The sequence below is a fragment of the Eleutherodactylus coqui genome, chromosome 3, assembly GCF_035609145.1.
Source record: "Eleutherodactylus coqui strain aEleCoq1 chromosome 3, aEleCoq1.hap1, whole genome shotgun sequence".
NCBI classification, from domain to species: domain Eukaryota; kingdom Metazoa; phylum Chordata; class Amphibia; order Anura; family Eleutherodactylidae; genus Eleutherodactylus; species Eleutherodactylus coqui.
The window spans coordinates 69,019,080-69,034,232 of record NC_089839.1 but is presented as its reverse complement, the minus strand read 5'-3'; the positions used below and the strand labels follow the sequence as shown (position 1 = coordinate 69,034,232).

Genomic DNA, 15,153 nt, shown 5'->3' with positions numbered 1-15,153 from the left:
AGTTGGCTGTAGAGTCTGCAGCTGAGAGTATAACTCTGGACTATAACACAGGCTGGAACTAAAGTATCTGTATAGTTACTCAACACTTTGTTATATATTCAGATGGAAACGCCAATAAACGTCCTGGTGAGGTACTGATCCGTGTACATTAGAAATGCTTCCTCTTACAAGTTAAAGCAGGAAGTTCCTTATTGTGAGTTGCAGGTTAATTAGGAAGTCAAACAGAAAAAAGTTTCCTGCCATCATTGTTTCTTTATAAATATCCATGTTTCAGATTGAATCCTACTGGACATACGAGGTGTGTCATGGGAAACACATTCGGCAGTATCATGAGGAGAAAGAAGCAGGACAGGTATGTACATTGTAGTATATAGGGCTGTACTTCCACACTGCCTCCTAGTTATGGTTGGAGATGGAGCTATCCGCCTTTTAAGCAATTTAAGGGGTTATACCAGGATCACAAGTTATCCTCCTATCCACAGGATAGGGAATAACATGCTGATCGGTGGGAGTCTCGCTGCTGAGACCACCACCTATTTCAAGAATTAATGTCCCGTGTCCTCCATCCTCCTCACTGAGGGCTTGCTGCACCCCTTCCGCAGTGAGGAGGAAACTGAATGAAGCGCCGGGACTGTGGAAATAACGAGCGGCAAGAGCTTGCCTATTTCCGTCAACCCTATTGAAATGAATGGAGCGACGACCATGCTTGCTCGGCCAGCGCTCCATTCATTCTGATGCCACTACAGGGAAAAAAGCGTGTCGTGTCACCCCCCCCCCCCCCCCCCCCCACACACACACACACTTCCCCCACAGTGATGGTCAGAGGGTGATGTGGGACCACCATTATTGAGATCAGTGAGTGTCTAAACAGTGATGTCCCCTACAACCCTTTTTATTTTGTTGTCGTAGACAATTTTGTAAAAGTGACAATAAGGCCACCTGCACACAACCGGGTCTGAATTGCGGAATCCGTGATCGTCTTCACGGCATTCTGCGCCAATTCAAACCAATAGAGCATCCGCATGTCTGCTCACATGGAGGAAAAATTGCAGCATGCTCCACTTCTGTGCGGGCTCCGCACAGGCTGCTTCCATTGAAGTCAATGGAAGCCGTCCGACTTGCGGACCTTCCGCAATTGACATTGCAGAAAGGTCACAGGCCCCACGTCATTGTCTAGCGATGGTGCGGGAAAGAATAAACAAGTGCAGCCGTTTTGGTGGTCAACTTTGAATTAGTTTCTTGGTAAATTGTTGCTTAACCCCTTAACGACGGCCCCATCGGGAAACTACGTCCTCAGAAAGTGGGCCTTAATCCTAGAGGACGTAGTTTTATGCATCCTCTTTGGATTGATGCCCACTGGCCTGAGGACGTGACAGCTCCATGCTGTCGGTGCCCGCAGGTAGCCGACAGCATGGAGTGTCATCCCAGGATGCGGGCAGTCCCCCCCGGCATTGCGATCGGCGCTATAAAATGAATAGCGCCGATCGCAAAAAAGTAAATAAAAAAGTGTAAAAAAGTAGTAATTCAGCTGCTATGATGGATCGGATCCATCACGGCAGCTGAAAATACTCACACGGCTTGTCGGCGGTGTCCCCCGGAGATCTGGTCCTCCCGGACCCGCCGGCGGCCTTCTGCGCATGCGCGCCTGACGATGACGTCACGCGCACGCGCAGAAGCCCGGGTGTCCCCGGCAAATTTAAAATCTCCTGGCTCCCGGCTCCTGAAGGTAGCCGGGAACCAGGAGGTGTTACCGGGGACCACTGTGAGCGGTCCCCGGGCCCGCGATCACCGCTATCCATTGCGATAGCGGTGATCGCGAAAAAGTTTAAAAAGTAAAACAAAAGTAAAGTTTCACCTCCCCTCATGGATCGGATCCATGAGGGGAGGTGAAGATACTCACCCCCGGTCCTCTGCGATGTCCCGATGTCCCGGGACCCGAAATCCCCGTCTGCGCATGCGCGCCCGATGATTGACATCGGGCGCGTGCACAGAGGGGCTCGAGCCCCGGGAAATTCAAAATTGCTCTGCTCCTGGCTGCCATGTGTAGCCAAGAGCAGAGGAATGTCACCAGGGACATGATCACTATCATGTAAAGTAAAAAAAAGTGCAAAAAGTAAAAAAATAAAAATAAAAAAAGGGGTAAAAGGTAAAAAAAAAAAAAAGTGCAAAAAGTAAAAAAAAAGTTTTAAAAAGTTAAAAAAAGCTTGCGTTTCATCTCCCCCCACGGATCATATCCGTGAGGGAGGATGAAATGACGTACCTAAGGCCTGCGGATTTATCCGCGGACCTCACCCCAGCTTCTGCGCACGCGCCCGTCACCAATGTGGCAGGCGCATGCGCAAAAGCCGTGGTTTTTTAAAATCTCCCTGCTCCTGGCTACAAAACTTAGCCGAGAGCCTGGAGATTTCACGGAGGGCCGCGGTGATCGGTTCCTGATCACGTGTTCACCGTTATCCAAAGAATAATGGCGATCACGTAAAAGTTAAAAAAAGGTGACGCTTCATCTCCCCTCACTGATGCGATCGGTGAGAGGAGATAAAATTTTTTAACGGAGGCCTCCATATTTGCACCCCGACGCAATCTTCTTCCGTGAACTTTCCCGTATTCTGCGCATGCGACCGCTGGCAAAACACCGGACACATGCGCAGGAGTCGGGGAGCCCAGGAAACTTAATATCTCCTTGCTCTCGGCGACCAACGGTCACCGAGAGCCTGGAGCAGTGACGGGTGGCCTCGTTGAGCGGTCCCCGGTCACGTGAAAAAATGGTAGCGATCTACCTTTGGCCGGTCTCACATGACCGGATAGGAATTACGGATTCCGCATGCGTTTGATTAGCGGTATTACGCAGATCAATCGCATTGGATTACACAATTCCGCTCACATTAGTGGGTTGGAATTGCGTAATTCACTCGCAGAAAAGAGAACGCAGCAGGTTCTATTTTACCACGGACATCCGCAACATAGAGCCCATTGTGCTCCATGGTCGTGGATATACCCGCAGCCCATACGCAACTACCTTGTATACGGGCTGCGGGTACCCGCGTCATCGCTAAGCGACGGTGCGGGAAATACAAACAACAACAAAAAAAGTGTACTGCGCATGACCGCCCGTGTAAGTACGCAGTTATGCGCAGTACATTACGCGGCCGTACGCAGGGTCACAGCCGGGCTCACAGCCGGGATCCACCTACGGCTGTGTGAGCCCGGCGTTATTCAGACCGCTACCTGTAATACGCAATTTACAAGAAGCCCCGGGAATGCTCGCCTTCATGCAGTTCCAGGAGCAGCTTGTTGAGCGCCTTCTGTGTGAGACCGCCGCACCTCATCAAGCTTACGGAGACTCACAGAGCGTCACTTTTTACACCCCATCCCCGCCACTGAGGTCAAAAAATGACTCCCAAAAAGCATGAGAGGAGGGGGGATACCCGGTTTTATTGCCCCATGTGCCCATCCCAACCAGCCTCCATAATTACCCGTCTTTGGAAATACTACACAGTTCACATTATTACTTTTATCTAAGATTTGGGGAACGCCGAAAAGGGCATGGAGGGGGAGGGGGGGGATTTTAGGGAGTCAATTTTTATTCCGCACAAATGAGCAATGGGGCCTGGAATGTATTCAGTTATGCCCTGCAATCCAACTGGTGTTCCCTCCATTACAGGCCTTGCCATGTTTCCTGTAAGTGAATTAGGGCCACAATTGGTATGTTTTTGAACACGGGACAAACGGGGGTATCCATTTTGGGGTGAACGTCTTCATTCCTATGTAAACTGTACAAAAAAAAAAGTTTTTAAATTGACAAAATTGCCAAAAAAATGAAAATTGTAATTTTTTTCTTCTGCTTTGCTGAAATTTATTCAAATACTGTGTGGTCAAAATACGCAGTACACCCCTAGATGAATTCATTAAGGGGTCTAGTTTTTAAAATGGGGATATTTGTGGGGGTCTTTATAGTTTTGGACGCTCAATGACTCTATAAGTGGGCAATGGGGCCTGGAATTTATTCCGTTGTACCCTAAAATCCAACGGGTGCTCCTTCCATTATAGGCCTAGCCATGCGTCCTTTAAGTAGATTAGGGCCACAAGGGGTATGGTTCTGAACACGGGACAAACAGGGGTATCCATTTTGGGGTGAAAGTCTTCATCCCTATGTGTGCTGTACAAAAAAAACAGTTTTTAAATTGATACAACTGCCAACAAAATGAAAATTGTAATTTTTTTCCTACTGCTTTGCTTAGATTTATTCAAAAATTGTAGGGTAAAAATACACAGTACACCCCTAGATAAATTCGTTAGGGGATCTAGTTTTCAAAATGGGATCATTTGTGGGGGGTCTCTGTCGTTTTGGCCGCTCAAGGGCTCTACAAGTGTGCAATGGGGTCTAAATCACCTTCATGCTAAATTTCTGTTCTGAAAGCCACCGACTACTCCTTTCATTTTGGGCCCCGTTGTGCATCCAGACAAAAGATTAGGGCCACAATGGGTATGTCTCTGAACACGGGACAAACAGGGGTATCCACTTTGGGGTGCAAGTCTTCATTCATGTGTGTGCTGTACCAAAAAAGCAGTTTTTAAAACGACAGAATTGCCAAAAAAACGAAAATCACAATTTTTTCCTTTTGCTTTGCTTCAATTCATTCAAAAACTGTGGGCTCAAAATGGGCAGTACACCCCTAGATAAATTCATTAAGGGGTCTAGTTTTCAAAATGGGGTCATTTGTGGGGGTTCTCTTTGATTTTGGCCGCTCAAGAGCTCTACAAAAGTGCTATGGGCCTAAAACTCCTTCAAGGAAAATCTATGTTCTTAAAGCCACCGACTACTCCTTTCGTTTTGGGCCCCATTGTGCATCCAGACATAAGATTAGGGCCACAATGGGTATGTCTCTGAACACGGGAGAAACAGGGGTATCCATTTTGGGATGAAAGGCTTCATTCATGCGTGTGCTGTACAAAAAAAGCTGTTTTTAAAATGACAGAATTGACAAAAAAATGAAAATCACAATTTTTTCCTTTTGCTTGGCTTGAATTCATTCAAAAACTGTGGGGTCAAAATGGTCAGTACACCCCTAGATAAATTCGTTAAGGGGTCTAGTTTTCAAAATTGGGTCACTTGTGGGGGTTCTCTTTGGTTTTGGCCACTCAAGAGCTCTACAAAAGTGCTATGGGGCCTAAAACGCCTTCAAGCAAAATTTATGTTCTGAAAGATACCGACTACTCCTTTCATTTTGGCTCCCGTTATGCATCCAGACATAAGATTAGGGCCACAATGGGTATGTTTCTGAACACGGGAGAAACGGGGGTATCCATTTTGGTGTGTAAATCCTCATTTTCATGGGCTCTATAGGAAAAAAATATGTCTTTAAAATGACATATTTGCAAAAATATGAAATTTTATTTTTTGTCCCCTAAATTGAACTAATTCCTGAAAAGAACTGGTGGGGTCAAAATACTCATGACACCCCTCAGTGAATACACTAAGGGGTGTAGTTTTTAAAATGGGGTCATTTGTGGGTGTATCTATTATTCTGACACTTATGAGCCTCTGCAAACTTGGCTTGGTGCAGGAAAACAAAGTGCTCCTCAAAATGCTGAAAAGTAATGTTAAATTTGTACGTCCTCTAAATGGTTAAAAAAAAACACAAAAGTTTTTCAAGTGTGCATTCAGAATAAAGTAAACAGATGGAAATACATATCTTATCAAAATTTTGTACAGTATGTTTGGACATATTTGAGATATTACGGTTGAAAATGTGAAAAAATGACAATTTTTTCAAAATTTTTCCAATATTGGTACTTTTAATAAATATACACAAATTATATCGGTCTCTTTTTACAATCTAAATGAAGTACAACATGTGGCGAAAAAACAATGTCAGAATCACTGGGATATGTAAAGCCTTTACGGAGTTATGCCACGTTGAACGACGCATGTCAGATTTCCAAAATTTGGCTCCGTCACTAAGGCGCAAACAGGCTTCGTCACTAAGGGGTTAAGCCTGGTTTAGACACAACGATTTTTGCTCAAAAGATGTCTTTTGAGCGATAATCGTTGTGTGCCTTGACAGAGCAGGGTGATCGCTCAAATGTGGGGCAAGGAAGAATACAAGCGGGGCTGCTTGTCTTCTGCATCCAGCTGTTCTCTGCTCAGAGCGCCCGTCTGTTATACAGCTGAGCACTGCGATCGGGGGATGAAGAAGTGTTCTTCATACCCCGGCTATGTTCACGGAGCGCTCATTTGGTATACAGCTGTGCGCTCGTGCGGAGTATGAAGAACACAGCTGGACCGCTCTGTTCTTCATACCCCGGCTGTGTTCACGGAGCAGGATACAGCTGAAACAATAGTATCAGCTGTATCATTCTGTGAACTGCTAAGGCTGATCTTTGTCTTTCAGCATGCTGAAAGACAACGATCAGAGATTGGTTAATGAAAACTGCACAATGTCAGTGCAGGTACACACGATTATCGCTCAGAAGATGGGTTTTGAGCGAATTTTGAGCGATAATCGTTGTGCCTAAATGGGCCTTTAGTCATACTGATGCAGTTTATCCAGATGTTGATTCAAAAGTAATTGCGATGGGCCTGTACTTCCTGTTGTCACTTTTACAAAATAGTTGCCACCGTGAAGCACAATGCTGCTTTAACTACAAATTAACTTTTTAGGTATCGCCATTTTTTGTGGAATTTCCCTTTTAACTGGGACTGCACACCATGTGACATACATTGGTATTACCCTGCTTTGCATTCACCTCGCAGCACTGAGTGTTTCCTCAGCTAAGCATCGGCACGCATTGTTTGAGTTGGCTTTAGGCCAAGGGTGCATAGCTACACTATTTTCAGGATATCCTATAGTGAGAACACTCTGAGGCACTGATAATAATGACATCACCTGTGCATGACTGAGGAAATCCAAAAAACATGACCTGCTGGGGGTCCGTGGGGTCTAGAGCTGTGCACCCCTGCTAGGTAATGTGCCCATTAGTGCTCATTTACACTTGTGTGAAAATACGGATCCCATAGTAATGCCCTATAATGTCCATATTGTATGTAGTGATAAAAAACAACAAATACAAACGTATCAACTGTGGAAACACAGAACTTGTGTTTTTAAAGTCAGCCCTATATGAGCCAAAAGGGAAAGCTATAAAGATCCATTGGACTTCTCTGTACAGAATCAAACCCTTAAATGTATTGGCAATAAGCCGAAACCAGGAGTGGAAAATGCAGAGATGACAATAGTGATATAATGGGAAAACCTTGCTTTTCTATATTTTGGGTCCACTCCTGGTCGTGACTTGCAAAATACTGACTTGTGTAATGGCCTTAGTCTGATGGTTCAGTCCACATGTTCAGCAGGACGAGAACAACAAGTAATCTCCTCTGGCATTGCTATACGACACAACAGGAGTAAAATCAAAGTTCAGAATGCTGTTGGCTGCGCCATTTTTTTTTTTTACATAGACTTTTTTTTAATTTATTTTTTTTATTTTCTCAGCAAACCAATCTTCAGGAGTATTACCTTGGAAACATGATGAAAAAAAGCTTATCGGACCCAGGTTTGTTAAACCACTGAGAACACGTAATACCCACGTATGCATATCTGACATGGTTTTTGTGCCCCCAAATGTTCCTAAATATGTTCCTGTGTCAAAGCTAGAATGGCGTGTGCTATATGTAAATTACTATAGAATAGACATCTCGGTAGTTTCCATATCAGAGACGGTAATGCAGTCAGAATTCCTAATTCCGCCCCTTCTGGGTTATTTGACGGCTCCTTAGCATAGTATAGTAAGATGGTATATGTGGGGACAGGCCTAATAATGGCTTTCAGGTTTTCCATGCATGAAAGCGTATTAATCCCTGCCATAGGCTAGCATTGACAGGCATAATAAACTGCAATACAGAAGGTATTGCGATGTATTATACAAGTGATCATGTTGTCAAATTGCCTAGTGACACTAAAAGCCCTACAGAATCTAAGCGGTTAGACAAAGGCTCCCACTAGTCACCTGCAATCATGAGGTGTGGATAGGTTGACTACCGCTCTGTATCTTGTGATCGTGTGTCAGGATGCCCTATCAGGTGACTGAGTGAGCCTCCCTTCCTGAGTCTAATGGCTTCTGCTTAGATGTTGTGATAGCTGTTACCTGGCATCTAGGGGGTTAAACAGTGGGAAGTTAAGTCCTCTCCAATGCCTGCCATTACAGGCAGGTGTCGGCTGTATAACAGAGCTGGCACCTGCTGCATGGGCACGGGTTCAGCTCTTGAGCCTGCGCCATACCCTCCTTGCTCATGTGATATACACATATATCACATGTGCCTAATTGTCACTACATTTAAGAAGTCTGCTTTGTTTTTAGATGGCTTTTTGGAGTTTTAAAATTAGTTTGGAAATCTTCAGCCAGAAACTTTGACATCTTAAAAATCAACATTTTCTGTCTGTATTTAACAGCTGAGAAACAGAAAGAAGCGGAAAAAAGTGGAATCTATAGAGACGTAAGTAAGGGGGGCAAATATTCTCAATTGTGGGATGTACCAAAGTAGCGGAGGAAAAAACAATAATCATTAATCTATACATCTACTGTATATCATATGTTAGTAGAATTGGTCCTTTTACAGACCCATAATACCCCATGGAGCTTTCCGGAATGTGCAAGCTGTCACATATGTGGATTTTGGTACTTTTCATGAAACGCTCTACTTAGGGCTTGACTGGCTTGTCCCAGGAAATTGTCAGCAGCTTTCCTTCTCTATGATCTGATTACTTCTACTTCTAATAGTTAACGGGGTTTTCCAGGGAGAATACTATTGATGACCTATCCTCAGGAAGTCTTAGTACCGACCTATGTATAGTGGCCGGAGCTTGTAATTGCAGGCACGGCTTACGTTGATTTCCTTGAGAGCTCAGCTGATCGGTTGGGGGCCCCAGGCGATCAACTATTGATGCCCTATCCTGAGGATACATCATCAGTAGTATTCTCCATGGAAAACCCCTTCAAGAATATACATTTAAGTGAAGATTTATAAAGACCAGCGTTTCATACACCAGTCTTAGAGGGAATCTGTCACCTACTTTTATCCCTATAAGCTAAGCTTATGAGCTGAAAGTAGGTGACCTGCTGAGTCCGGGGATGTAAGTGTTATACTTGCCTTCCCCATCGTCCCTGGTTTGAGCACTGATAGCCACCGCTCAATGCATGGAGAAGCGTGCTAAGTAGTACACTCCTTCTAATTTTATAATGGGCTCAATGTATTAAGCGGAGGCTTTCAGCACTGGGGGAACGACGGAGAAGGTAAGTATAACACTTACATCCCTGGACCTATCTTATAGGGCTAAAAGTAGGTGACAGTCTCTCTAATATGATCCCAACTGGTGTACGATAATATATGAAGAGGTGCATCTTGGTTCCTCCGTGTGCCAACACTAGCTAGAGTAGATTTCATTTTTAAAACCATTTTTTGTAAAAACCTTTTTAGATGTCGCTGTCAGCAATTATTGCATCATCTGTAGGGTTAAATGGCATAGAATAGTGATTAGATGAGCAAGTCCTATCTTTTCACGCCTTTTTTGCAAAAAAAAAAAAAAAAGACACCCATATGTGACAATCAGAGAACAAATATGCATGCTCTCTGATTGATAGAGGGGAGATAACATGGACAAACATTTGTCACCTCTCTCCTGGGATGGGGTAACGGACAGGAGAATCTCAGCTCTTCTCTGTTCGCGACTTCTTACTCTCCCCACCTTCTCTGCTCTGCACATTGACTTAAAAAGTGACAGCTGTAAATTTGGTATTCCTCACCCCACTTCAAACAGCTGTAGCTCCAGTTGTGTAAGTGCTACTAACATGCTTTTGGTGTTACTCTTAATACAGGAAACTTGGCACTGATAGAACCGTAGCTACAGCCATTTCAAGTAGAACAAACTCTGTCCAAAGCTGTGTTGCCTTTTACCTGCAGAATGATCAGAGCTCGTCCTAAACTGTAGGGGTTAATCCAGAACTTTTGAAATTCTAGAATACAGTAAAATATTGCCACTATGTCATTGTTCTCTCTACTTTTTTTTTTTTTTTTTTTTTAAGATCCCATCCAAAAACATTGAAGGGCAGATGACACCGTATTACCCTATTGAAATGGGAAATGGGACTCCATGCAGCCTCAAACAGAACCAAGCCCGCACCACAACAGTAATGTACATATGTCACCCGGATGCCAAACACGAGATCCTGTCCGTAGCCGAAGTTATAACATGTGAATATGAAGTTATAATATTGACGCCTCTTCTCTGTACCCATCCACAGTACAGGTAAGTTACTATACACTTCCTATATTAGGGAGTTGACTCATCAGGGTGTTAGGATTGTTATAAGAGGGTACCAATCGGTCATTTCCGCCATGTTTTTGAGACTACCAGTGCTATTTGAATTTCAGATCTGTCAGAATGGGCTCTTGGTTTATTGACTCCTGTATCTGTGCATTGGAAAATGCCACTTTGGCACAACGCATGGTGTGAATCTGTTACAGGTGCAGCAATTCATTGATTTTTTTCCCCCCTATTTTCATACAGATTTAAAACCTCTCCTATAAATGATATCTTTTGCCAGTCGATGCCAGGGTCACCACTAAGGCCACAAAGCCTGGAGAAACTTGAACAGCAGCAGGAGTTGATCAGAGCACCATTTAAGCCCAACAAAGAGGTAATCTATTCACCGTTCTAAATGCACAGATGAGGAAGTTGATTAAACTCTCTAGATAGCTGTCAGCCAAACCTGTAGTACCTCATACACTTGCACAATGATTTTGGTGAGCATGCATGCCGTCTTCCTTAAGAGCAGAAGCATTGGGTGTGTTTAAATCAAACATGCCCAATTCTTCATTGATGAGATAGAGCCTGTACACCCTTATACAGATTACATGGTTGGCAGGTTCGGCTGTCGTTCACCTAATGAATGGGTGCACAAACGTCTTCCTGATTTGCAGGATAGAGGTCTCATGATGCCATTGTGGTACTGCAGAAAGCAATCGGCGAGGCGGCTGTGCAGAATTGTGGCCATCCAAGTGTAGTTTATGGAAGTAATGAAACACTCGGCTGTTTCAGCAGCTCACATGATCTACTATGGAGTCAGCCGAATGTGTGATTTCTATTTTTTGTTGTGTGTGTTTTTTTTTTTTTTTTTTTTGCAAATGCAGGTGCGAGAGACCCCAATTCTCCCAAGAGCGGCAGTTCCACTTCCTGGATTCCGACTTGTCAGACCTTTAAAGGCCCATTTAAACGCAACGATTATCGCTCAAAATTTGCTCAAAAGCCGTCTTTGGAGCGTTAATCATTGCGTGTAAATGTGCCCATCTTTCAGTTTTCTGCCAAACGAGGGATTTCAGTTTGGCTTGCAATCTGTTGTTCAGCAGAACAGCTGATAAGATGGACCGCATGCTGTTTTCTGCCCGGGGACTGCTGATAACACCTGATTACATGGCCTCAGCTGTCATCCGCTCTGAGAAATTTGTTCAGAGAACAGCGGGCGGTCCTCTGAATAAATTCAGCTCCCAGAGGCTTACGTGCTACTAATTAGTACTAATAGGCATTAGTACCAATTAGTAGATTATGCAAAATGATCGCTCAAAAGCCATCTTTGGAGCGATTATCTTTGTGTCGAAATCCACCTTTATATGCCATGTGTCTCAGAAAGTAATTTCCCTTTAAGTTTTATTTTGGCACTAGGTTCAGTCTGAGATTGTGGTCCTCGAATCCAAAAGGTTATGCAAGCCTGACCTAATGTGTATGGCTACCTTGAATAAAATCAGGATACCAACATGTGTAGATTTATCAAACGTAGTGCTTTCATATTTGAAATGTGAAAATTATTTTTGCAATTCTTTTTTTCTTTTGCGCAGGGATGTGGGTTTTTTTCCCCACACAAAAAAATCCATAGGAGCCCTAGTTACAGGAAAAAGCATCCACATATAGTGACACTAGTGATTGGCAGAGCTGATCTCCTAAGACCTAGCATCTCTGACATGCCAGGGGACCAATAGAGGAAACAGCACTTCTGTTTACTCTATATTCTACATGGCGCTCATTGAGCACTATATGCAGCCTGCAAAAGAGAAAGCAGAAGCAGTTATAAACCACTTCTGTCTCCTCCTTTGGGTCCTCGGCTGTCTCTGAATGCAATAGCAGGAGCTTTAATCCAATGTCGTATTCTTACTATGGCGCTGGATTAAAGCCCAGGACCAAGCACCTTTTTTATTTACTGTGCTTAATCTTTAACCCCTTGAGTGGCGGGTTTCCTACCACCCTGTCGTGCCCACCAGGGCAGGTTTTTTTTTTTAAATGGTCTAATCATTGAATTTCAACTAATTTTGCAGTTGCGTCTCAAGGGCCATAACTTTTTCATTTTTCCATTGACATGGCCATATGAGGGCTTGTTTTTTGCGGGACAAGTTGTGATTTTTTTAAACAGGGGGGAGGAAAAAAAGAAATGGGGAAAAAAGAAAAAAAGGGGCCATGTCATTAAGGGGTTAAATAATGTATTAACTTCCTTCTCCAGGTCATTATGACGCATGGATACCACATGTGTGATTTTGTATTTTTGATTTTTTACAAAGTAAAGGGAGACAAGTGTTTTTATTATTTTTTTTAAATAATTTTTTACCTTTTTTTTTTTTTTTTTTTTTTGTCCCTTTAGGGGACTTCCACAGGGACCCATCAGGACCCCTGATCACATTCCAGGAGTCCGATGGTGACAGCCCTTTACATGCTGCAGTGACAGCCCTTTACATGCTGCAGTCACATAGACTGCAGCATGTAAAGGGTTAACACAGCAGAGATCGGAGGTTTTCTCTGATCTCTGCTGTAAGAGCAGGTACCTAGCTGTCCTCTGACAGCTAACAACCAGCTCTCCCTGCCACAGAGACCATCGGCTTGCTTCTGACAAGCCGATGGTCTCTATGGCAACCTGTAAACAAAGCAGGAGATTGCCGGCATATCGGCAATATCTTCTGCTGGTTTTTCAAAGCCCTTGCACTGCTCTCTGTGGGTCTGTGCAGGCAGAGCACACTGTCACAGCTTGTGGCATTGTGCTCTGCAGCTCCCATAGTGATACATAGCCCGGAAATCTTCCGGGCTATGTCACTATGAGCAGTGGAGCTCGTCCCGGAAAATTTCCGGGCGTGCCACTCAAGGGGTTAAGAGGTTAAAGAAAAGAGTGCAGGAATCTGGTTGCCACGAGCACTGCAATGCCTACTTGAGAAGTTCAGTGCACTATGGGGAAGCGTCCTCTACCTCCAAGTCAGCCTATATCCGACCTTTTCATCCAGACCTATTCTTGAAATTTTATCTTCTGCACAAGGGGTGAAGAAGATAAAATGAATGTCTTTAGAAACCTATAGAAGAATACATAAGACTCTTCTTGTCTTGTATCGCTTGGATGTAACATTGCAATAGAACAACACAACATGAGAGTAGTGGCGCATAGGACTGTAAATGTTACTAGTGATGTTCAGAAACAGGAGACTGTTGGTCTGCTGAAGACTTGTGTTTTTATGTCTATGTTGAATAACTTTGTTCCTAAAACACTGTAGTAATGAAAAAAAAAATTAAATTGATTCCGTTTGACTAATATATTACGTTTAGGTTCACACCGTACAACAAGCATTGAGCATCAGGAAGATGCGATTTATGTAACTTTATGGTCCTGACTCTATAATTCCAGGAAGAGCGACAAAGCATGAAGGACAAGTTCTCCACCATCCATAAGCCGGTGACGGTGGGCTCTCAGCATCATGTGACTGTGGGGACCACACACATCTCCAAGTTGACCGACGAGCAGTTGATCAAAGAGTTTCTCACAGGCTCATACTGTTTTCATGGTGTAAGACATTCATATGCTTCAGTGTGGATAAAGTAATTGTAATAGCTTTGATTTTTATTAATTTATTTTTTTTATATCTGATTTTTACTGTAAATTCATTATATTAAAAAAAAAAAGATCGCTCAGTGCATGGAGGCGGTGGGGGGCGAAGCTTGCTGCGCTGGCCCTTATTCACAGTAAACAGGCAGTCGTTCATAGATTAATGACCGCATGTTTATACAGGCCGATCGTCCTTTGATTTTTATGCCTGCAGAAAATGAATGCCAAATGAATTATTGTTCAGTCGCTGCCGGCATTTACACTGAACAATCATCGTTCAGATTCCAGTGATCCAGTGAGAATCTCAATCTGATTACCTTTCAGTGTAGAAGGGCCGAAACCCTGATAGATTGTAGCAACTATCAGGACTGGGTGGAGATTTACAGTGCTGGTTTATTATGCTTACACATACCTCCATCTGAAAGTATTAAGTCCATATGTAAATAGCCAAAGGGCTAATTAAACAGCTCAAATAAGCCTTTCATATATCGAAAATTTTGGGTCGATGTGCCAATGTAATTAAAATTTTGTTGCCACCTCTCACTCAAACTGATGTCCAGCCTGGAGCTGTTTTAAAGTGCAACTATATACTTTCTAAAAACTTGTGACATGTTAAAAGTTTTGGTTGCGGGCGGCTGAGATTCCCCCACCGATCACTAGAACGAGTCAGCCAAAGACTTTATTTTGAGTCCATCTTTAGCTAGCGAGCAGCGACAGTGCCCAGATCGCTACAGCTGGATTATTGTAATGATTGGTGGGGGCCTCAGTACTATAACCCCCAGTGATCAAAACGTTTGACATCTCTGACATGTCAAAAGTGTTTAGAAAGCGCAGTTACACTTTAAGTGCACCATTGACAAGAAAAACAGTTAATGCAAATCTAGTATGATGTGCTGCCAGGCTATGCTAAGACATGTGCACTTGACCACTTGGTATTTATGCTGCTTCCTATGGATCTGCGAGGATGAAAACTGCATGTTTAGTTAAAAACCTAAGTCGTATAAATTTCCACTGCTTATTTGATCATAGATATAACCACATTAGGGGACAGGAACGAGCATATATGACACTTATTGTTAGCCCGAAGTGCAACCTTTTTACTGCTTGACTAGCCTTTTTAAACATCAAGAGCTAAAAATATGCCTCTGGGTGAAAGATCCCATTCAATCGGGAGGAATTGACACCAATGAAGAATTAACATTCAAAGTATATTAGAAAGTTGCAGAACTTTTTTCATTTTACAAT

At 43.4% G+C, this 15,153-nt stretch overlaps 1 protein-coding gene across 1 annotated transcript in view; it reads left to right on the top strand.

Annotated features, from left to right (window-relative positions):
- ERLEC1 (endoplasmic reticulum lectin 1) overlaps positions 1-15,153 on the top strand; it is a 39,473-nt gene that overhangs the window by 11,782 nt on the left and 12,538 nt on the right. The window contains exons 4-9 of the mRNA XM_066595722.1: positions 275-352; positions 7,494-7,554; positions 8,451-8,494; positions 10,081-10,304; positions 10,566-10,695; positions 13,711-13,869. Coding sequence (XP_066451819.1) covers positions 275-352; positions 7,494-7,554; positions 8,451-8,494; positions 10,081-10,304; positions 10,566-10,695; positions 13,711-13,869 — 696 coding nt within the window. The remainder of the gene's footprint in view (positions 1-274; positions 353-7,493; positions 7,555-8,450; positions 8,495-10,080; positions 10,305-10,565; positions 10,696-13,710; positions 13,870-15,153) is intronic.